The sequence below is a fragment of the Hylobates moloch genome, unplaced genomic scaffold, assembly GCF_009828535.3.
Source record: "Hylobates moloch isolate HMO894 unplaced genomic scaffold, HMol_V3 SCAFFOLD_14, whole genome shotgun sequence".
Taxonomy (NCBI): Eukaryota; Metazoa; Chordata; class Mammalia; order Primates; family Hylobatidae; genus Hylobates; species Hylobates moloch.
Genome location: NW_026652289.1, coordinates 64,461,461 through 64,485,855, shown reverse-complemented (window position 1 = coordinate 64,485,855; position 24,395 = coordinate 64,461,461). Strand labels below are relative to the sequence as shown.

Here is a 24,395-nt window from a genome sequence, read left to right as displayed (position 1 = left end):
CTTCAAGCACTTAATGTTTTAGTTATGGAGACTGTTATGGTTAATTTTAGGTGTCAATTTGACCAGATTAAGAAATACCTAGAGGGCCTGTAATCCCAGCACTTTAGGAGGCCGAGGTGGGAGGATCACCTAAAGTCAGGAGTTTGAGACCAGCCTGACCAACATGGAGAAACCCCGTCTCTATTAAAAATACAAAATTAGCTGGGCGTGGTGGCACATGCCTGTAATCCCAGCTACTCGGGAAGCTAAGGCAGGAAAATCGCTTGAACCCGGGAGGCGGAGGTTGTGGTGAGCCAAGATTGCACTATTGCACTCCAGCCTGGCCAACAAGAGGAAACTCCATCTCAAAAAAAGAAAAAAAGAAAGAAAAGAAAAAGAAATACCTAGATAACTTGTAAAGCATTACTTCTGGGTGCCTTTGAGGGTATTTCCAAAGGAGACTGGCATGTAAGTCAGTGGACTGAGTGGGGCAGATCTGCTCTCAATGTGAGTGGGCACCATCCAATTGACTGAGGACCCAGAACAAAAAAGGTGAGAAAAAATATTTCTTCCTTCTGGAGCTGAGACACTCTTCTCAGACTTCTGCTCTCAGACATCAGAACTCCAGGCCCTCCGCCTTGAGACTTGAAGGTTTCACAACTTGGACTGAGCCAGCTACCAGCATTCCGGGGTCTCCTGCTTGCAGATGGCCTGTCATGGGACTTTTCAGTCTCCATAATTTCCTGAGCCAATTCCCTAAAAATCTCCTCATAGATCTGTGTCTATAGCTATCTGTTATCTATCCTATTGGGTCTGTCTCTCTGGAGAACCCTAATGCAGGGACTGAATAAATAAACAGATAAATGACTTTGATACCTTACAATTATTATTAAATATAGTGGAGTTTTACAAAGAAACAAAACTTGTACCCATAATTAATCAACATTCACAGAGTATTTTGTCTTTTTCTTAAAAAAAAAAAAAACCCTGGAAAATCATATGCTTTCCAAATTAATGATATCTACGACAATCTAAATGGAATGTAAACCAATACACTTACGAGGTTTTGTTTTGTTTTTGTAACAAGGCCTTGCTCTGTCGCCCAGGCTGGAGTGCAGTGCTGCAATCAGGGCTCACTCCAAACTTGACCTTCCAGACCCAAGTGATCCTCCCACCTCAGCCTTTCAAGTAGCTGAGACTACAGGCATGTGCCACCATGCCAGGCTAATTTTTTTCATTTTTGTAGAGATGAGGATTCTCCTTATGTTGCCCTGACTGGTCCGGAACTCCTGGGCTCAAGTGGTCCTCTTGCCTCTGATTCCCAAAGCGCTGGCATTACAGGCATGAGCCACCGCGTCCAGTGTGTGTGTGTGTGTGTGTGTGTGTGTGTGTGTGTGTCCGTGTGCGCTCGAGTGATCCTTCCGCCTCGGCCTCCCAAAGCGCTGGGATTACAGGCATGAGACACTGCGCCCAGCCAATACACTTATGATTTTAATTATAATATTTACGTCAATGAAAACACTAGCAAAAAGGTACAACAGCTGCGAATTTAATGTGACCACTTAGTCTAAACAGGCTAGTAGAAATGAAGAACTTTTAACCTGTAAATGCCACAAAAAGCCAGAAATGAATGAGAAGACATTATGATCTCCAGAAAAGTTTGGCTAAATTTTTCCCAGCCCATTGTCTTAGCGGGGTAGGGAATTGCAGACGCCCCTTAAATACGGTCATTTTTGGTTGAGAACTCATATGGAAAGTCCTCAAAGCCAAATTCCAACTCCTGTTTTACTGTTTTTTCCCCTCGAGCTTGCTGAGTTGTCTTGGCTCTCCCGGAAAATGCATGGCTCAAAAAATAAAATAGAAGTTTTAGCGGCGTGAATCTAGTAGTCGACTACGGGGGATATTAAAAATAAACACTCCATCCCGGCTAACACGTGAAACCCCGTCTCCGCTAAAAATACAAAAAAAAAAATTGGCCGGGCGTGGTGTCGGGTGCCTGTAGTCCCAGCTGAGGCAGGAGAATGGCGTGAACCCGGGAGGCGGAGCTTGCAGTGAGCCGAGATCATGCCACTGCACTCAAGCCTGGGCGGCAGTGCAAGACTCCGTCTCAAAATAAATAAATAAATTAATTAAATTAATTAATTAAAAAATTAAAACCACCACCAGTGCAAAAACAGCGCTTACAATACCTTCCACGTGCTGTTTTATTTTACATAAAACCATAACGATTAAAAAGCTGGCCTCTCAGCTTTCCGGGTATTGGTTTGTTTTCCCCCTAAACTGTCATTTTTATAGGCACTTGCACTGTCTTCTCAGCAGAATTGCCAATGGCCTTCCTCGAGTCCTACGTTTAGCGACTGGCAAGAATCACGCAGACGGAGCTCCACTCCGGTGGGCACAAGGAAGTAGACAAGGAAGCAGGAAGAAGCAGGAGGCGCACAGATGGGCGGGATCTGCACTGGAGGCGGTGCGACCTTCCGGGGCGGTGCAAGCAGGCGGAACCCGTGTGAGCGAGGTTGGTGTTGCGAAGGGAACTAGTCCGGTGCAGGACGTGGGGCTTTTGCAGCTCAGCTGGTTCCGGCTGGGGAAGATGGCCGTGGCTGGGGCGGTGTCCGGGGAGCCGCTGGTGCACTGGTGCACCCAGCAGTTGCGGAAGACTTTCGGCCTGGATGTCAGCGAGGAGATCATTCAGTGAGAACCGTTCGGGTCCAAGCGGGGAAGGAGCTCTGGGATGTGCACTGCCTGAGCGAACCGGGAAGCGGGGAGGACTGAAAAGAGAGAAATATGATAAAGGGGCTGCAGTCTGTAGTCTGTAGGCGTCGAATTTTGGCCTCCACCTTTGTAGTTTAGTTTCTGGAATAGGGTGTTCGGCTCCACAATCTGACGGTCGGGCTTTTTTCCTGGGAACATGCCCAATCTGTAATAATTAGAACTGCAAGGCTGTCCCAGAACCAGTTTCCTTTCTAGAGAGGAGGGGCAGGTCAAACTGTATTTCCTAACTTTGAACTCCTTACTCTTTTATTTATTTATTATTATTATTGTTATTATTGAGACGGAGTCTTTGTCGCCCAGGCTGGAGTGCGGTGGCGCGATCTTGGCTCACTGCAGCCTCCGCCTTCCGGGTTCAGGTGATTCACCTGCCTCAGCCTCCCAAGTAGCTGGGATTACAGGCACGCACCACCACACCCGGCTAATTTTTTAAATTTTTTAGTAGAGTTAGGGATTCACCATGTTGGCCAGGCTAGTCTCCAACTCCTGACCTCAAGTGATCCGCCCGCCTCGACCTCCCAAAGTGCTGGGATTACAGGCATGAGCCACCGCACCCAGATATACTCTGAACATTTTAGTTGGCCCAGTCTGAGTTGTGTCAGTAGAGCCAACAGGATCAGCTGTGTCAATAGAACCTAGAATTTAAGTGGAAGCAGCGTGGTAGAGTACAAATAGCTTCTGACTCTGGAGTCTGAGGTTCTATATTCTGTTGTCGTTTACCTGTTTTAGAACCCAGGACAGCTTAATTTTTCTCTCTGTACCCTGGTTTCTTCATTTATAAGATGAATCATTAGTAGAGTTTATCATGCTTTATGACTCCTATGAAATGGAGATGGTGAACATGACTTAATATCTGCTTTCAACTGATGAAAGAACATTTGTTGCGCTACTGTTACACGCCAGGTGCTGGGGTAACAAAGACAAGATAGTTGGGTTCCCCTTCGTTGATGAGTGCTAAGGTTGGGGAAGTGAAGGGGCTTGTTGGAACACAAAATAAAGGATCCTTATTAAGATTTGAAAAACTCGGAAGGTTTATTGGAAAGGATGACTTTCACCCGAGAACTAAGGAATAGACAGAGGTGGAGGTCCAAAGTGTTCAGGCAGGGGAGAAAACTACAAAAATGGGACTTGATCAAAGAACTGAAAGTGTTCCTTAATTTGATTTCTTGGTCACTGATGCTGAAACCTAAATTGCAGTTCTAGGGCTTTTGTAGGAAGATGAGTTTCTGAGTTTCAGAGAAAATAGACTTTTGGCAAGGAGACAAAGTAGGTTATTTTAATGGATTTTTTTTGAGGCCCTAGGAGATGGCTCAAGCCCTTATCCCCAGCACTTTGGGAGGTGGAGGTGGGAGGATTGCTTGAGACTGGGAGTTGGAGACCAGCCTGGACAACATAGCGAGACCCTGTCTCTACAGAAATAAAAAAGTAAACAACAAGATAAAGGATTTTTTTGAACACTAGAATAGACAGCAAAACAAAACAGTGAAATCTTATGGTTTGGCTTTACCCTTGCTTGAACGCAGTCAGATTAAGTATTTAGTACTTTTCAAACATTTTTTAAAGCAGTGGAATGCTATCAAATGAAATAATGAAACTGCAATATATAAAACAGAAAAGTGTTTTTTATGAATATAAGTTCAAAATTTTCACTTTTTTTTTTTTTTTTTGAGACGAAGTCTCACTCTGTTGCCCAGGCTGGAGCACAGTGGTGCGATCTCAGCTCACTGCAACCTCCGCCTCCCAGGTTCAAGCCATTCTCCTGCCTCAGCCTCTTGAGCAGCTGGGATTACAGGCATGCACCACCATGCCCGGCTAATTTTTGTATTTTTAGTAGAGATGGGGTTTCACCGTGTTGACCAGGTGGTCTGGAACTCCTGACCTCAGATGATCCAACCGCCTCAGCCTCCCAAAGTGCTAGGATTACAGGCATGAGCCACCACGCCTGGCCCAATTTTCACATATTTATTGTAAATATGTGTATTAAATATTAAATATATCAAATGTTATATTAAATATATTAAATATGTGCATTATATTAAATACAGTATTAAAAAAAAGATTGAGGTGGCCAGGCGCAGTGGTTCATGCGTGTAATCTAAGCACTTTGGGAGGCTGAGGCAGGCGGATCATTTGAGGTCAGGAATTTCAGACCAGCCTGGCCAACATGGCGAAACCCCCACTCTACTAAAAATACAAAACTTAGCCGGGTGTGGTGGAGTGTGCAGGTCGTCTCAGCTACTTGGAAGGCTGAGGCAGGAGAATCCCTTGAACCCGGGGGCAGAGGTTGCAGTGAGCTGATATCGCACCACTGCACTCCATCCTGGGTGACAGAGTGAGACCTTGTCTCAAAAAAAAAAAAAAAAAAGGAAAGGAAAAAAGAAAGATTGAGGCTATTTTTGATAAATTAACAATTTGAAATAGGGTAAGAATGATAGGTATAGTCTTCTCAGTCTAGAATCCAGTTGTATTTTGTTTGGATTACACAATATCAAGAAAATGCGTTCTCAGGCCAGGCGTAGTGGCTCACGCCTGTAATCCTAGCACTTTAGGAGGCCAAGGCAGGCGGACCACCTGAGGTCAGGATTTTGAGACCAGCCTCGCCAACATGGTGAAACCCCCATCTCTACTAAAAATACAAAAAAAATTAACCAGGTGTGGTGGCAGGCACCTGTAATCCCAGCTCCTCGGGAGGCTGAGGCAGGAGAATCGCTTGAACCCAGGAGGCAGAGGTTGCAGTGAGCTGATATCTCACCACTGCACTCCAGCCTGGGCGACAGAGCGAGACTCCATCTCAAAAAAAAAAAAAAAATATATATATATATATATTCCCCCTGGGAAGGAGGTCAGCGCCCGTCGGCGTGTATTATGCTAAGATACTATTTGAAGCATTTGTTAGGTATTCACTAGTATTGCACAACAGGCTATTATGCCATGATGAAAGCATTTGCTGTGCCTTGCCTGGCATTTAATTGAGAATTACCCAGGTGTATGTACTACAGTAATGTACTAACTTGAACAATTTATATGAGTAGCCTGAATTTTTGAAATAGCACAGAGCTATTAACTTTTTTTTTTTTCTTTTTTTGAGACAGAGTCTCACTCTGTCGCTCAGGCTGGAGTGCAGTGGCAGGATCTCGGCTCACTGCAACCTCCACCTCCCAGGTTCAAGCAATTCTCATGCCTCAGCCTCCCCAGTATCTTGGACTACAGGCTCGTGACACCATGCCGAGCTAATTTTTGTATTTTTAGTGGAGACGAGATTTCACCATGTTGGCCGGGATGGTCTTGGTCTCCTGACCTCGTGATCTGCCCGCCTCAGCCTCCCAAAGTGCTGGGATTACAGGCGTGAGCCACTGCACCCAGCCTTAACTTTCTAATTAGTGATACATTTACAAGACATAAATAGCTATACACAGAGTTAACAAAATAAATTTTGGTCCACAATCTGGATGAGTTCATATTATTTTGATAAGATTTGGTATGTAACATATTTGGATGAATGTTGTTCTTTATTATACCTTGTTAAGTAGTTAAAATGACATTTATTCAAATGGTTCTGGAACTCTCTTCCCCGGTTGTTTGAAAAATACTCCAGGGTTGGCCAGGTGCAGTGGCTCAACCTGTAATCCCAGCACTTTGGGAGGCTGAGGCGGGTGGATCACTTGAGGTCAGGAGTTCAAGACCAGCCTGCCCAACATGGCACAACCTTGTCTCTACTAAAAATACAAAAAATTAGCTGGGCGCAGTGGTGCATGCCTGCAATCCCAGCTACTCAGAAGGCTGAGGCAGGAGAATTCTTGAACCTAGGAGCCAGAGGTTGCAGTGAGCCGAGATAGCACCACTGCACTCCAGCCTGGGTGACAGAGTGAGACTCTGTCTCAAAAAAAAAAAAAGCCAGGTGCAGTGGCTCAGCCTGTAATTCCAGCACTTTGGGAGGCTGAGGTGGAATCACTTGAGGTCAGGACTTCGAGACCAGCCTGGCCAACATAGTGAAATCCCGTCTCTACTAAAAAAAAAAAAGCAAAACCAAAACAAAACAAAAATTAGCTGGGTGTGGTTGTGCGTGCCTGTAATTCCAGCTACTCAGAAGGCTGAGGTAGGAGAATCACTTGAACCTGGGAGATGGAGTTTGCAGTGAGCTGAGATCGCACCACTGCACTCCAGCCTGGGAGACTGAGTGAGACACTGTCTCAAAAAACAAAAAAACCCTCCAGGGTTAAATGATCCCTTGGGATTCTTTACAGTTTTGCAAGTCTTTGATAGCAGTTAATCTTTTGGTGGGGACTGGTAAGTTTGGGGAGCATGATGATTAAAATGTGTAAGTCCTGAAAAACCATTGTCTTTTCTAATCCATAGTAATTAGAAGATGCCTGTTTTTGGATGGTGTGTGTGTATGTGTGTGTGTATTTTTAATAGAGACGGGGTTTCACCACGTTGGCCAAGCTGGTCTCTAACTCCTGACATCAGGTGATCCACCTGCCTCAGCCTCCCAAACTGCTGGGAGCCACCATGCCCCGCCGTTTTTGTTTGTTTGAGACAGTCTCATTCTGTTGCTCAGGCTGGAATGTAGTGGTGCAATCATGGCTCTGCAGCCTTCGAGACTCAAAGGATCCTTCCACCTCAGCCTCCCAAGTAGCTAGGACTACAGGCATGTGCCTCCATGCCTGGCTAATTTTAATTTTTCTTCTAGAGACAAGGTCTCCCTATGTTGTCCAGGCTGGTCTCAAACTCCTGGGCCCAAGTGATCCTCCAGCCTCAGCCTCCCAAATTGTTGGGATTACAGGCATGGGCTCCCGCACCCAGTCAGAATATTCTCTTAGTGAGGCCCAAAGGCACAAATTTGTTTACCTCTAGAGCATAATTCTGCAATTCCACCATTACACTGTGAAAAGAATGCAGTATATATGATACCAATCATAGGACAATTTCATAATTTTTAAAAAGTTAAAGGATATAGCACTATGGTAATAATTTTTCTTGCATTCCATATTATTGCGTCTGAATTACAGTTTCTTCAGGTTTTACACTGTTTTCAGTGTCTTGTATGTTAATTTTTTTTTTTTGAGAGGGAGTCTCGCTCGCCCAGGCTGGAGTGCAGTGGCACAATCTCAGCTCACTGCAAGCTCTGTCTTCCGGGTTCACGCCATTCTCCTGCCTCAGCCTCCCGAGTAGCTGGGACTACAGGAGCCCACTACCATGCCCGGCTAATTTTTTTTTTTTGTATTTTTTTTTAGTAGCGACAGAGTTTCACCGTGTTAGCCAGGATGGTCTCAATCTCCTGACCCAGTGATCTGCCCACCTCGGCCTCCCAAAGTGCTGGGATTACAGGTGTGGGCCACCATGCCCGGCCGCTTATGTGTTAATTTAGAAGTAATTTTTATCACTTCTTTCTCCTGTAATGATAAGATGTTCACTGTAGAAAACTAAAAAAATCAGAAAAGGATAAGAAAGTAAACCAAAATTTAAAAAGTAAACCAAAAAAGTAAACCATAATACTACAACCCAGAAATAAGCACTGTTTCTTTCCTTTTTTTCCCATATATATTATAATGTAATACATTTTAAAAACATATCTATTGTAGGAAAAAAGAAAATAAAAATAAATTAAAACTACCTTTAATCCTATCACTCACTAGTAATCGTTTTGGTGTATAACGTTGTTTTTTTCCTACACATAAGTGTATGTATGTATACATTCATACCAGTTAGGATCATATTGTATTTCTAGCATCTAGCCCAGTACTTGGCTCAAAGTAAACACTCTAATAGATTAATGAATGGTTTTTACTACCTAGATCTCTGTTAAGATTACTGAGAAACAGTGTAAGTTAGTCTTGTTTCAACAACTTACATCTTTGCCTCCTGAGGTACGTTTTGTCAATTGAGAGTGCTGAAGAGATACGAGAATATGTTACTGATCTCCTCCAGGGAAATGAAGGCAAAAAAGGTCAATTCATAGAAGAACTTATAACCAAATGGCAAAAGAATGATCAGGAGTTGATTTCTGATCCTTTGCAGCAGTGCTTCAAAAAAGATGGTAAGTTAATGTAATTAAGCAAATGTTGAAATATTGGTAAGTGGGCAGGCTTAAAGAATTTTTATTTTATTTTATTTTTTTGCTATCTTATGTTTCTTCACAGCTAACTTAAACAGAATCATATGTATACATATTTTTAGTTCGGTTCTACTCAATCCGTAATGAATATTGCTCCAGTTCTTTTTCAACTTAGAAAATATCACAAAAAGGCCAGGCGCGGTGGCCCATGCCTGTAATCCCAGCACTTTGGGAGGCCGAGGCGGGTGGATCACGAGGTCAGGAGATCGAGACCATCCTGGCTAACACGGTGAAACCCCTACTCTACTAAAAATACAAAAAATTAGCCAGGCATGGTGGTGGGCACCTGTAGTCCCAGCTAGTCGGGAGGCTGAGGCAGGACAGTGGCGTGAACCCAGGAGGTGGAGCTTGCAGTGAGCTGAGATAGTGCCACTGCACTCCAGCCTGGGCGACAGAGTGAGACTCCATCTCAAAAAAAAGAAAGAAAAGGAAAATATCACAAAAAAATGTGTGTTTACAGACACAAATGTGGCTTCAGAATAATTTGAAAAATTTATACATAAAGAAACATTTTTCAGTCATGTGCATACCAGGGTGTAAGTAAAGTGTTGATTGGCTATAGTTTGAATAGCATTTAGAGATAACTGCTTAAACAGTACAAAAGATGAGCACCAAACTAAATAATCTAAGTTACTGTGCAATCTACAATATCAGAATTTTGTTTGTTTTGAGACATGGTCTCACTTTCATTGCCCAGGCTGGAGTGATGTGGCTTGATCCCAGCTCACTTCAGCCTCTGCTTCCTGGGCTCAGATGATTCTCCCACCTCAGCCTCCTGAGTACCTGGGACTACAGGTGTGTGTTACCACACCTGGCTAATTTTTGTATTTTTTTCTAGAGATAGGGTCTCACTCTGTTGTCCAGGGTGCTCTTAAACCCCTTGGTTCAAACAATCCACCTGTCTTGGCCTCTCAAAGTGCTGGGATTATGCATGTGAGCCACTAAGGCTGATTTTAGAATATCAGATTTTAATTTAACTTCTTAATCCCAGCCACTTGTTTGAGTTCTTTTTCATTGACTGCACTCTTGAAAATGATGATTTAAATTTAATTCTGGTTTGACAGGAAAAGATAATTAAAAATCTTCCTGATGATATCTTGACTCTAAATATTAAGCATCACCTTAGTTTATTAGCTATATTAGTTCACCAGGAATGCTCTTATCAGTCTGTGTGTGCGTGTGTTTTTTTTCTATCTTTAAAGAAATTTTAGATGGGCAGAAATCAGGAGACCATCTAAAGCGGGGTAGGAAGAAAGGGAGAAACAGGCAGGAAGTTCCTGCATTTACTGAACCTGACACGACTGCAGAGGTTAAAACACCTTTTGATTTGGCCAAGGTGAGTGCTTATAGATTGAAGCTTTTTCTGACTATTGGAGAAGAGCAAGTGACTAATACATTTCAGAGAGCAAAGTGTACAAATTGGTCTAGAATGGCAATTTTTCAACAAGTGCATGAATTTTAGGGAGAAAAAGTTATATATACTCCTTTCTATATGGTAGATTTTTTTGTTTGGCAACCTGATTAGTATTATAAACACATCTTTGCTTTTTTTTTTTTTTTTTTTTTTTTGTAAGACACAGTCTTGCTGTTTCCAGTCTGGAGTGCAGTAGTGTGATCTCTGCTCATTGCAACCTCCACTTCCTGGGTTCGAGCAATTCTCCTGCCTCAGTCTCCCAAATAGCTGGGACTACAGGCATGTGCCACCACACCCAGCTAATTTTTTTTTTTTTTTTTGAGACAGAGTCTCACTCTGTCGCCCAGGCTGGAATACAGTGGCGCAATCTCAGCTCACCAGAACCTCTGCCTCCTGGGTTCAAGCGATTCTCCTGCCTCAGCTTCCCGAGTAGCTGGGACTACATGCACACACTGCCACGCCCAGCTAATTTTTCGTATTTTAGTAGAGATGGGGTTTCACCAAGTTGCCCAAGCTGGTCTTGAACTCCTGAGCTCAGGCAGTCCACCCACCTTGGCCTCCCAAAGTGCTAGGATTACAGGCATGAGCCACCGCGCCCGGCCCTGTTTTTGAACTTTAAATAAATGAAGCTAAATAGTGTGTACTCTTATATCTAGCCGCTTTTTTCTTTTTCTTTTTTTTTTTTTGAGACGGAGTCTTGCTCTTTCACCCAGGCTGGAGTGCAGTGGCGCAATCTTGGCCCACTGCAATCTCTGCCTCCCTGGTTCAAGCAATTCTCCTGGCTCAGTCTCACGAGTAGCTGGGATTACAGGCATGCATGCTACCACACCCAGCTAATTTTTGTATTTTTAGTAGAGATGGGGTTTCACCATGTTGGCCAGGCTGGTCTTGAACTCCTGACCTCAAGCAGTCTGCTTGCCTTGGCCTCTCAAAGTGCTGGGATTACCGGTGTGAGCAACCGTGCCCAGCCAGTGTCTAGCTTCTTTCAATTTATGAGATTCATCTCTACTCTGGGCAGCTATACTTTCTCATTCTCATTGCTACACAGAATTTTATTAAGTGAATACATCACAATTTATCCATTCTATTATTTGAATAGTTTCCAATTCCAGTGCAACAGTGAACATTCTTGTATGTATTTTTGGTGAACATATTTACACATTTCTGTTTAGTATATATCTAGGAGTTGAATTGCTGTGTCATAGAACATGCATATGTTCAACTTCAGTTGATACGAGTTTGCAGTCCTGCCAGCAGTGTATGAGAGGTCTAATTCTTTTGTATCTTTGCTAGTACTTCATATTTTCTCTTTTTCAGTTTAGCCATTCTGGTTGATATTTAGTGGTATTGCATTTTGTTTTTGTTTTTGCATTATTTTGACGACTAATGAAATTGGGCACTTTTTCATATGCCTGTTAGTCATTAGGATATCTTTTGTTATGAAGTTCTTATTAGGTTTTTTTTGCCCTTTTTTTTTTTTTTGAGATAGGATCTTGCTCTGTTGCCCAGTGGTGCGAACTCGACTAACTGCAACCTCCACCTTCTGTTTTTCTATTGTATTATCTGTCCTTTTCTTACTGGTTTCTTATTGAGTCAACTTTATATTTATTTTTCTTATTTTATTGATTGCCCATATTTCCAAATCTGTGAATATCATCTGCTTTTAGAGGCATTCTTGTTTCTTATGATCTCCAATTTAGCTGTGCTTAAAGATGTCATATAAACAGATTTAACTGCTACATTTACCTTCCACTAGCCGTAGTAATGGGCTGAAAGCTACTAGCAGAAAAGACAAGGTAATTATCAGCTAGTTTTTCTAGAGTATAACCTTTCACCAGAACCTTGATTATAACTAATTTGTATTTCTTCCCTTCCCTGCTTTCTTTCTTGGTTCTTGGATAGTATATAAGTTGTTATTGAACAGAACTGAGCATTTTCTCCCTTGACTTTTTACATTGTCATTAATTATTTGATGTTATTTTGATGTCTTTGTACGATTAGGCACAAGAGAACAGCAACTCCGTAAAGAAGAAGACAAAGTTTGTCAATTTATACACAAGAGAGGGACAGGATAGGCTTGCAGTCCTGCTCCCTGGTCGCCACCCTTGTGATTGCCTGGGCCAGAAGCACAAGCTCATCAATAACTGTCTGATCTGTGGGCGCATTGTCTGTGAACAAGAAGGCTCAGGCCCTTGTTTATTCTGTGGCACTCTGGTAAATTATTTCTTTTCTATTTTATTTTACTGTGCTTTGTGTTAATATGCAGGGCCATTCAGATCTCAAGTAATTTCTCTTTTTTTTTTTTTTTTTGAGATGGAGTCTCACTTTGTTGCCCAGGCTGGAGTGCAGTGGCACGATCTCGGCTCACTGCAGGTTCTGCCTCCCGGGTTCATGCCATTCTCCTGCCTCAGCCTCCTGAGTAGCTGGGACTACAGGTGCCCGCCACCATGCCCAGCTAATTTTTTGTATTTTTAGTAGAGATGGGGTTTTACAGTGTTAGCCAGGATGGTCTCGATCTCCTGACCTCGTGATCCGCCCGCCTCAGCCTCTCAAAGTTCTGGGATTACAGGCGTCAGCCACCGTGCCTGGCCTTCTCTTTTTCTTAGTAAATTTCTTCCCTAAAATATCCAGTGAACTCGAGTAGCAGGGATATGATTAGTTAGAAACCCAAGGTTAGACCAGGCACAGTGGCACATGCCTGTAGTCCCAACACTTTGGGAAGCCAAGGTGGGTTTCGGGAGGCTGAGGTGGGAGGATCACTTGAGCCCAGGAGTTTGAGACCAGCCTGGGCAATGTAGGAAGACCCTGTCTCAAAAAAAAAAAAAAAAAAGGTTTTAATTAGCTGGGCTGGGTGTGGTGGTACGCACCTGTGGTAGCAGTTACATGAGGGGCTGAAATGGGAGCTTCACTTGATCCCAGGACATCCAGGCTGCAGTGAGAGAGCAAGTCCTTGTCTCAGAAGAAAGAAAGAACCCCAGGTTGTATCCTAGTACTGAGGCCATTAATGAGAAGGGTTTGAGAACATACATTGTTGAGAGATCCAAGTCTTCTTGTGTCAAATTAACTTTAAGCAAACTATAGGGGCTGAAATGTCAAAATTTTTTGTCTAAGTCTTCAGTTCTGATGTGGCTCCTAGGGCTAGGAGCCACTGTGACAGAATCCTCAGGTCATTATAGCTTCTATTTCCAGGATTCCACCTTGTCATAGCTCTGCTTTGTCTGAGAGAATGACCTCAAGAATGTAGTGATAATGACTCACAAAAACCCTTAATGAGCTATCTAGAAAGCTAATTTTACCAAGTTGAGCTGGCTGTCAGACGCAATGACATTTGGTGTTGGTAAAGGCATCCATTTTATATTACTTCATTTTCTCCTCTTTTCTGATGGGGCCCTTAATTTTTTCTTTTTTCTTTTCTTTTTTTTTGAGACGGAGTCTCTGTCGCCCTGGCTGGAGAGCAGTGACGCAATCTCAGCTCACTGCAACCTCTGCCTCCTAGGTTCAAGCAATTCTCCTGTCTCAGCCTCCCTAGTAGCTGGGACAACAGGCGCACACCACCACGCCTGGCTAATTTTTTGTATTTTTAGTAAAGACAGGGTTTCACCATATTGGTCAAGCTGGTCTCGGAACTCCTGACCTCAGGTGATCCACCCACCTCAGCCTCTCAAAGTGCTGGGATTACGGGCATGAGCCACCGTGCCTGGTGGGACCCTTAATTTTTTCATATGCTCAGAATAAGCTGATAGACAATGGATGACCTGAAAAATGTAATGTCTGCCAATAAAAATGTCCATTAAATGGCAGTAAATCTCCTCCCACATGGAGCTTTCTCTTTAGAGCAAGCTTTTATAGCTGCTGGCAGGAACTCTATGGTGTCATTGAGGCAACTGCTAGGAAGTATTGTACAGTGTTTTCTCCTAGGTCCCTTGAATCTTTTAGTTGAAGAAACAAAGTAATATAAAGCAGATTGGCCTTGAAGTTTGTTTGTTTTTTGAGACGGAGTCTCACTCTCTTGCCCAGCCCGGAGCGCAGTGGCTCACTGCAACTTACTCCTCCTGGATTCGAGTTCAAGTGATTCTCCTGCCTTAGCCTCTCGAGTAGCTGGGATTACAGGTGCCCACTACCACGCCCAGCTAAGTTTTGTATTTTTAGTAGAGACAGGGTTTCTCCATATTGACCAGGCTGGGCTTGAACTCCTGACCTCAGGCGATCTACCTGCCTCGGCCTCCCAAAGTGCTGGAATTACAGGCATGAGCCACTGCACCTGGCCCTTGTTTGTTTTTTAGACAGAGTCTCAGGCCAGGCATGCTGGCTTATGTCTGTAGTCCCAGCACTTTGGGAGGCTGAGTTGGGAGGATGACTTGAGCCCGGGAGGTGGAGGTTGCAGTGAGCAGAGATGGTGCCACCGCACTGCAGTCTGGGTGACAAGGCCACACCCTGACTCAAAAAAAAAAAAAAAAAAAAAAAAGAAGAAAAAGTAACGTACTCTCAAAGGATAAATATTTCCCACTGTTGAGAATACTGGATAAAACATATGAGACTTTACCATAAAAAGCAACCCAGTTCTAATCATGAAGCCCAAATCTGACAAGAGAAGTTAATTATAAGATGTCTTATTAGAAAGAACCAGAAGCCAGGTATGGTGGCTGATGCCTATAATCCCATTGCTTTGGGAGGCTGAGGAGGGAAGACTGCTTGAGCCCAGGAGTTCAGGACCAGCCTGGGCAACATGGCAAAACCCTATATCTACAAAGAAGTCCCAGCTCCTAAGTAGCTGGGACTACAGGCACACACCACCATGCCAGGCTAATTTTTGTATTTTTTTGTTGAAATGGGCTTTGGCCATGTTGCCCAGGCTGGTCTCGAATTCCTGCGCTCAAGCAATCTGCCCACCTCAGCCTCCCAAAGTGCTGGGATTACAGTCATGAGCCACTGTGCCCAGCATTTTTTTTTTTTTTCTAAACCATTAAGTCATTCAGGGACATGTGCAGTGATATAAGTTGTTTGTTTGGGTCATAAAAAAGAAATGGAAAGAGATCTGGAGAAAACTCATTTGCATTTTTATATTTTGGTGTGTTTGGATTAAAAAACACCAATAGTCTCATTATTTTATCATCATCTAATGTGTAATTTCAGGTTACTTTTAGATATATCAAGAAAACAATATAATTTAACTATTGGATCACATGTCTTACTCTTATTATTTTACAGGTGTGTACTCATGAGGAACAAGATATTTTACAGCGTGACTCAAACAAGAGCCAGAAACTGCTAAAGAAACTCATGTCAGGTAGACAGCAGTCTTGTAATTGGATCACTGGGATGATGGGTACCTTGTTGCGTCTGTGGTTGTTTCTCTTTTCTGTATCCCCGGAGTGCAAGATGCAGTTTATTCACTCATTCTCAGTTTTTTGTTTTTTGTTTTTTTTGGTTTTTTTTTTTTTTTTTTTTTTTTTCTGAGGTGGAGTCTCGCTCTTATCACCCAGGCTGGAGTGCAGTGGTGCGATCTCGGCTCACTGCAACCTCTGCCTCCTGGGTTCAAGTGATTCTCCTGCCTCAAACTCCGGAGTAGCTGGGATTGCAGGCGTGTGCCACCACATGTAGCAAATATTTACTTTTTTTTTTTTTTTTTTGAGATGGAGTCTCGCTCTGTCACCCAGGCTAGAGTGCAGTGGCGCTGATCTTGGCTCTCTACAACCTCTGCCTCCTGGGTTCAAGCAATTCTCTTGCCTCAGCCTGCCAAGTAGCTGGGACTACGGGCACATGCCACCATGCCCAGCTAATTTTTTGTATTTTTAGTAGAGATGGGGTTTCACCATGTTAGCCAGGGCGGTCTCGATCTCCTGACCTCGTGATCCACCCACCTTGGCCTCCCAAAGTGCTGAGATTACAGGCATAAGCCACCACGCCCAGCCAATATTTACGTTTTTTTTAGTAGAGATGGGGTTTTGCCATGTTGGCCAAGCTGGTCTTGAACTCATGACCTCAAGTGATCTGCCTGCCTCGGCCTCCCAAAGCACTGGGATTACAGGTGTGACCCACTGTGCCTGGCCTATTCACTCATTCTATAAGCATCTATTTTTTAGAAAAATTATTAAGACTACATAACATTGGGCCGGGTGCGGTGGCGCACGCCTGTAATCCCAGCACTTTGGGAGGCCGAGGCGGGTGGATCACGAGGTGAGGGGTTCGAGACCAGCCTGACCAACATGGTGAAACCCCGTCTCTACTAAAAATACAAAAAAATTAGCTGGGCGTGGTGGCGGGCGCCTGTAATCCCAGCTACTCAGGAGGCTGAGGCAGGAGAATTGCTTGAACCCAGGAGATGGAGGTTGCAGTGAGCCGAGATCACGCCACTGCACTCCAACCTGGGCGACAGAGCAAGACTGTCTCAAAAAAAAAAAAGACTACATAACATTGAACAGCAAAATAAATAATAGTATTACATTATAATCTAAAGAATAAAATTAATATCCATGTGACCATACTTGTATAAATAACTGAATAAGTTAATAAAATGGAGAAAGGACAACTCTTCTTATAAAAGAATTCCAGTTAATAAAGTACAAGAAATGAAAATACTAGAAAATCACAATTAGAACACTACAGTAGTAACTGCCACAAGCACAATCCGCCAATGGATACTGAAATTATTGGGTGGAAGTTTAAGAACAAGAGATTTACAATGTCATGAAAGACAAGAAAAGATTGAAGAAACGTCACAGATCGGAGTAGACTAAGGATATATGTGACGACTAATTGCAGTATAGATCCAGTATTAGATCCTAGAACAGAAAAATGACAATGGGAAAAAAATGTTCAAATAGTCTGTTTATAATGTTATACCAATGTTAATTTCTTAGTTTTGATAATTGTACTATGGTTTTGTAAGATAAGATGGTAACATTAAAGGAAGCGATGTGAAGGTTATATAGGAACTCTGCTTATTTTCTAATTATTTTGTATGCCTTTTATGCTTGATACACACCTGACAAAAATGGTTAAGGACTTTTTTTTTTTTTTGAGATGGAGTTTCACTCTTTTTGACCAGGCTGGAGTGCAATGGTGCGATCTCGGCCCACCGCAACCTTTGCCTCCTGGGTTCAAGTGATTCTCCTGCCTCACCCTCCCCAGTAGCTGGGATTACAGGCATGCGCCACCACCCTGGCTAATTTTGTATTTTTAGTAGAGATGGGGTTTCTTCATGTTGGTCAGGCTGGTCTTGAACTCCTGACCTAAGGTGATCCACCTGCCTCAGCCTCCCAAAGTGCTGGGATTAAGGTGTGAGCCACCATGCCTGGCCAACATTTTTTTTTTTTTTTTTCTGAGACGGAGTTTTGCTCTTGTTGCCCAGGCTGGAGTGCAGTGGCGCCATCTCGGGTCACTGCAACCTCCGCAACCTGAGTTCAAGTGATTCTCCTGCCTCAGCCTCTTGAGTAGCTGGGATTACAGGCACATGCCATCATGCCCAGCTAATTTTTTTTTATTTTTAGTAGAGATGGGGTTCCCCCACGTTGACTAGGCTGGTCTTGAACTCCTGACCTCAGGTGATCCGCCCACCTCAACCTCCCAAAGTGCTGAGATTACAGGCGTGAGCCACCGCACTCGGTCAGTTAAGGACATTATTTTTATTTATTATTTATTTAGTTAGTTAGTTTTGAGATGGAGTCACGCTCTGTAGCCCAGGCTGGAGTGCGGTGGTGCGATCTCAGGTTCACGCCATTCTCCTGCCTCCTGCCTCAGCCTCCTGAGTAGCTGAGACTGGCGACGCCCGCCACCATGCCCAGCTAATTTTTTTGTTTTTTTTTAGTATAGACGGTGTTTCACCATGTTAGCCAAGATGGTCTCGATCTCCTGACCTTGTGATCCACCTGCCTCAGCCTCCCAAAATGTTGGGATTACAGGCATGAGCCACCGTACCCCTATTTTTAATTTTTTTTAGACGGAGTCTTGCTCTGTCGCCCAGGCTGGAGTGCAGTGGCGTGATCTTGGCTGACTGCAACCTCCGCCTCCTGGGTTCAAGCGATTCTCCTGCCTCAGCCTGCCAGGTAGCTGGGACTACAGGCGTGCACCACTATGCCCAGCTAAATTTTGTATTTTTAGTAGAGATGGGGTTTCACCATGTTGGTTGGCCATGATGGTCTTGATCTCTTGACCTCATGATCCACCTGCCTCGGCCTCCCAAAGTGCTGGAATTACAGGCATGAGCCACCGTGCCCAGCAGTTAAGGACATTATTAAAAGGAAAAACAATATACTCATTACTCACTACTTACGCAAATATTTCATTTTGTTCCTACCTTGGTTCATAGTAGTTTTTGTTTTATATCAACAGATTGGTTGGGATTATAATGTAGTAATCTGTGTAAAAACATTTGTTTTTCCATTTTTCCAACTAATTCATAATTAGCTGCCATCTTGTTATATATTCATAATTGTTTTTAGTAGCTAAAAATAGTCTTTTAACTTGGTTTATTATAATATGATTATTTCCTAATTACTGGATATTTGTTTCCAAATTTTAAATAATATCACAAATTGTCACCTTTATTCACATAGCTTTTGATTTATTTCCTTGTGATAAATTCCTAAGAATAATGTTACTACATCAAATAATGTGATCTTTTTTTGACACTCGAGATGTATTTGCCAGATTATTTTGTCAAAATATATAAATCATCGGGCACGGTGGCTCATGCCTGTAATCCTAGCACTTTGAGAGGCGGAGACGGGCGGATCACCTGAGGTTGGGAGTTTGAGACCAGCCTGACCAATGTGGAGAAACCCCGTCTCTACCAAAAATACAAAATTAGCTGGGCGTGGTGGTGCATGCCTATAATCCCAGCTACTCGGGAGGCTGAGGCTGGGAATTGCTTGAACCCAGGAGGCGGAGGTTGCGGTGAGCCAAGATTGCACCATTGCACTGCAGCCTGGGCAATGAGAGTGAAACTTCCATCTCAAAAAAAAAAATCATATTAATCTATAGCAATATTAGCATTCTACCCAGAAACCTGTTCACTCTTGAGTTTTGACATTTCAAATTTGTTTTAGTTGTAAAAGGCTGTAATTTTATTTTATTTTTTTTGAGTTGGAGTCTCTGTCACCTAGGCTGGAGTGCAGTGGCGTGATCTTGGCTCACTGCAACTTCTGCCTCCCAGGTTCAAGCAATTCTCCCGCCTCAGCCTCCCGAGTAGCTGGGATTACAGGTGCCTGCCACCACACCCAGCTAATTTTTGCATTTTTAGTAGAGACAGGGTTTTGCCATGTTGGCCAGGCCTCCTGACCTCAGGTGATCCACCCACCTTGGCCTCCCAAAGTGCTGGGATTACAGGCATGAACCACCACGCCCAGCCTGTAATTTTATTATTAATGAGGTTGCACATGCCTCTATATTTTTTTCAATTAGATTTTAAGGTAATCATTCTGAGAAAAAATAGTTCTGATTGTACGTACTTTCCTTTGTTTGTTTGTTTGTTTGTTTTGAGAGAGTCTCACTCTGTCGCCCAGGCTGGAGTGCAGTGGCGCGATCTCCGCTCACTGCAAGCTCCGCCTCCTGGGATCACGCCATTCTCCTACCTCAGGCTCCCGAGTAGGGGGGACTACAGGTGCCCGCCACCACGCCCAGCTAATTTTTTGTATTTTCAGTAGAGACGGGGTTTTACCATGTTAGCCAGGATGGTCTCGATCTCCTGACCTCATGATCCGCCTGCCTTGGCCTCCCAAAGTGCTGGGATTACAGGCGTGAGCCACCGCGCCTGGCCTTGTTTGTTTGTTTTTAGACGGTCTCTGTCAGGCTGGAGTACGTTGGTATGAACACATTTTACTGCAGCAATTCTCCTGCCTCAGCCTCCCAAGTAGCTGGATCTACAGGCTTGTACCACCATGTTTGGCTAATTTTTAAATTGTTTGTACAGATGGGCTCTCACCTTGTTGCCCAGGCTAGTCTTGAACTCCTAGGCTCAAGTGATCCTCCCACCTCAGCCTCCCAAAGTGCTGCAATTACAGGAGTGAGCCACTGCAGCCAGCCACTTAACCCATTTTGGATCTTGGGTGTATCATAATCTATGGCTCTCTTTTCTGGGATATATGAATTTATAATATGCTGTCAAAGAAGAAAACACAACCATGAAATCAATGTTGGCTTTAGAGTTATACTCGAGCTCAGATTTTGTTTCTGTGGTCTAATTTCTTTTTCTTTTTCTTTTTTTTTTTTTTTTTTTTTTTGAGACGGAGTCTTGCTCTGTCGCCCAGGCTGGAGTGCAGTGGCGTGGTCTCGGCTCACTGTAAGCTCGGTGTCCCAGGTTCACGCCATTCTCCTGCCTTAGCCTCCCAAGTAGCTGGGACTACAGGTGCCCGCCATCATGCCTGGCTAATTTTTTGTATTTTTAGTGGAGACAGGGTTTCACCATGTTAGCCAGGATGGTCTCGATCTCCTGACCTCATGATCCGCCCACCTCAGCCTCCCAAAGTGCTGGGATTACAGGCGTGAGCCACCGCGCCTGGCCACTGGTCTAATTTCTAACTGTGTGAATTCAGTAAATTTATAGTCATCTCTGAACTTCAGTTACTTTATCTGTAAAATAAAAATACAAACTGTCTTACAGGGTTATTGTGAAAATTAAATAACGTGTATACTAAGTGCCTCAGCATTTAGCAGGTTCTCATTAAACTGAAACTGTTCATTTTTTCTGCCCCTTTTGTGAAATTTTCTTTCTTCTTCCATTATTTAGTGTTTAGTTTTGATAATATAAACGTATATTTAGGCTGGCATGGTGGATCATGTCTGGAATCCCAGTACTTTGAGATGCTGAGTTGGGAGGATTGTTTGAAGCCAGGACTTTGAGACCAGCCTGAGCAACATAGTGAGACCCCCTCTCTACAAAAATTTAAAAATTCAGACACAATGGCATGTGCCTGTTGTCTCAGCTACTCAGGAGGCTGAGGTGGGAGGATCACCTGAGCCTAAGAGTTTGAGACTGCAGTGAGCTATGATCACACTACTGCACTCCAGACTGGGCAACAGCATTAGATCCTGTCTTGAAAAAACGTATATTTAAAGGTGATATTCAGCAAATTTTTTTTTCACTGAGAAGACATTTTTATGTCACATTCTTAAATATTTTGGTGCCCGTAGTGAACCAAATTTTTATAAAGGAAGAAAAGATCCCTGCCATTTATTGAAAACCTGTCATGTGTCAAGCACTGCTTATTGCTGTACAGGTAAGGCCTGGACTGTGTACTTGTTTTCTGTTGACATGAAGGCTCCAGGCCATCAGGTCAGAACCAGATCTTCTGATGTTTTGTTCTTTGTTGCACACTGGTACAACTAATTTGTATTTAGAGGCTGACACCATCTGACTTCCTTATTGAATTTCAGGGGTGGAGAATTCTGGAAAGGTGGACATCTATACCAAGGACCTTCTTCCTCATCAAGAATTGCGAATTAAGTCTGGTCTGGAGAAGGCTATCAAGCATAAAGACAAACTGTTAGAGTTTGACAGAACTAGGTATGAAAGGGTTAGAATAACAAATGCTAAGAAATAAACTAGTCCACAGATTCTGGCCATTATCTTGGTACTTGATACCTTCCCAAACTGGAGTGTGAAAGAGTTTATAGCGAAAGAAGAGCTGGATGCTCTACATAGGAGGCCTACATCTTGTTTTTTAATTCATGTTTGAATAATATAGGCTCCCACCAAAAGAATCCTGTCCTGTAGCATTTTTTGATTCCTGGCAAATGTTAGTATATCCCCTGGACAGTTATGTGAGTTGACAGAATTCACCACTTGTTTTACTTGTAGCCATTCATTCAGTCACCTGTATTAGAGTACCTGTTATGTGCAAACTGTTAGGCTGGGCCCTGGAGAATCTGTAAGGAATTGCCTCTGGGAGAACATAGGTTATGCCCTATCATAGGAAGGCATGATTTACCCTTCTCCTTTCCTTTGACTAAATTTGTTTTTTGATTCAATAATCAGTATATTAAAATACAACTAAATTAGCTTTATACTAGTGCATTATTATTTAGCCCATTGACTTCTCTTTAGGAGATAGATTTATGATAATTCTGTTTTTGACTTCCTCCTTACTTACATTTTTTTTTTTTTTTTTTTGAACAAAATATTTGTTGAAAACCAGTTAGTGGTAAAAAATGTTTGGATAGGATTTATATGCTCCCTTCTCAAATGACTCTGTGAGGGTCCTCAGAGAGACCCTAAATCTCTTGTAACCTGAGAGTCTGTTGCTGGCATTGTAATCTTTTGATGAGACATTCCTGCTACTTCCAAACCTTTAGCTATGAATACATGAGATAAGATTTAGAAAACTATTCCTTAAATAAACCCATCACAAGGTGTATAACTCATATTCACTCTTCATCCTTTCAGTATCACATTTCACCCTACTCAGTAAAATGTATTATTAGAAATAGAAATGGAGGCCAGGTGCGGTGGCTCACGCCTGTAATCCCGGCACTTGGGGAGGCCAAGGTGGGTGGATCACGAGATCAGGAGATCCAGAACATCCTGGCTAACACGGTGAAACCCCATCTCTACTAAAAATACAAAAAAATTAGCCAAGCGTGGTGGCAGGTGCTTGTAGTCCCAGGTACTTGGGAGGCTGAGGCAGGAGAATGGCATGAACCCAGGAGGCAGAGCTTGCAGTGAGCCAAGATGGTGCCATTGCACTCCAGCCTGGGCAACAGAGCAAGACTCTGTCTCAAAAAAAAAAAAAAAAAAAAAAAAAAAACTAGAAATAGAATGCACTTACTTCTTGATAAACAGAAACTGGAAAAGGGTCTCTCCCTATTGTTGCTGTTTTGCTGGTGTGTTCATGGGTACCAGTTTCATTATCTAGGTTTTTGTATAAGACCAATTTCCACCAGGCACAGTGGCTCATGCCTGTAATCCTAGCACTTTGGGAGGCCAAGGCAGATGGATTGCTTGAGCCTGGAAGTTTGAGAGCAGCCTGGGCAACATAGCAAAACCCCGTCTGTACAAAAAAACAGAAATTAGCCAGACGTAATGTTACATGCCTGTAATCCCAGCTACTTGGGAGGCTGAGGTGGGAGGATTGATTGAGACTGGGAGGTGGAGGTTACAGTGAGCCGAGATTAATCCAGTGCACTCCAGCCTGGGTGTCACAGTGAGATTGTCTTAAAAAAAAAAAAAAATTTCCTCCAGAGTACTCTTAAAAAGTTTCTACTCTAAGTCTGCTTTATTTTTGTTTTATTTTTTTGGTGTGTGATCCGCCAGCCTCAGCCTCCCAAAGTGCTGGAATTACAGGTATGAGTCACCGCACTTGGCCTAAGAAGACAAATTTTTTTTTTTTTTTTTTGAGATGGAGTCTTGCTCTGTCGCCTGGGCTGCAGTGCAGTGGCGCCATCTTGGCTTACTGCAAGCTCCACCTCCCGGACTCACACCATTCTCCTGCCTCAGCCTCCTGGGTAGCTGGGACTACAGGCACCCGCCACCACGCCCGGCTAATTTTTTTGTATTTTTAGTGGAGACGAGGTTTCACCGTGTTAGCCAGGATGGTCTCGATCTCCTGACCTTGTGATACGTCCACCTCGGCCTCTCAAAGTGTTGGGATTACAGGCATGAGCCACCGCGCCCGGCTGACCAAATTTTTTTTATAATTCTACCTGAGTATGAAAATTTGAAGCCAATATATGAATCTAACTTCAGTATTTCCCTTATGTCTATTTATGTCACTATTTGTAATTATGGGGAAACTTAATCTTAACTGGATTTATGACATTGGAGTAATCACTCAACTTCTATGAGCCCCAGGTTTATTATATGTAGAATGAGAGAGTTAGACCATCAAGATTCCTTCCAGTTTTTAGTTTCTCTGTCAGTATGATCTTAGAGATAGGCCTGATTGTCATATCTTGGAACTTGGCCCCAGTGCATTAGTGAGAACCTGGAAAGTGGGGTATAGGTAATGACATATAGTAGTAGGGTAATAGAATATCTTAAGAGTAAATAGTTGGCCAGGTGCAGTGGCTCACACCTGTAATCCTAGCACTTTGGGAGGCCAAGGTGGGTGGATCACGAGGTCAGGAGTTCAAGACCAGCCAGGCTAAGATGGTGAAACCCCATCCTTACTAAAAATACAAAAA

General features: G+C 43.2%; 1 protein-coding gene and 1 long non-coding RNA gene across 6 annotated transcripts in view; one reads left to right on the top strand and one right to left on the bottom strand.

Annotated features, from left to right (window-relative positions):
- Positions 1–1,507: 1,507 nt before the first annotated feature.
- LOC131381111 (uncharacterized) lies at positions 1,508–13,429 on the bottom strand. Its single transcript, XR_009209581.1, has 2 exons — positions 13,145–13,429; positions 1,508–2,747 (listed from the first exon to the last, which is right to left on the bottom strand). It is a non-coding gene; the product is annotated as an uncharacterized LOC131381111 (long non-coding RNA).
- The window catches only part of TRIP4 (thyroid hormone receptor interactor 4), a 68,039-nt gene continuing 46,213 nt past the window's right edge, over positions 2,570–24,395 (top strand). For 4 of the 5 annotated variants that reach the window (XM_032175820.2, XM_032175817.2, XM_058427236.1 and 1 more), the window contains exons 1-6: positions 2,570–2,670; positions 8,616–8,785; positions 10,066–10,199; positions 12,279–12,491; positions 15,486–15,564; positions 21,651–21,780. In XM_032175820.2, the coding sequence (XP_032031711.1) occupies positions 2,570–2,670; positions 8,616–8,785; positions 10,066–10,199; positions 12,279–12,491; positions 15,486–15,564; positions 21,651–21,780 (827 nt within the window). Of the gene's footprint in view, positions 2,671–8,615; positions 8,786–10,065; positions 10,200–12,278; positions 12,492–13,557; positions 13,615–15,485; positions 15,565–21,650; positions 21,781–24,395 lie in introns of those variants that run through there. The other variant, XM_058427238.1, reaches the window with a different exon arrangement.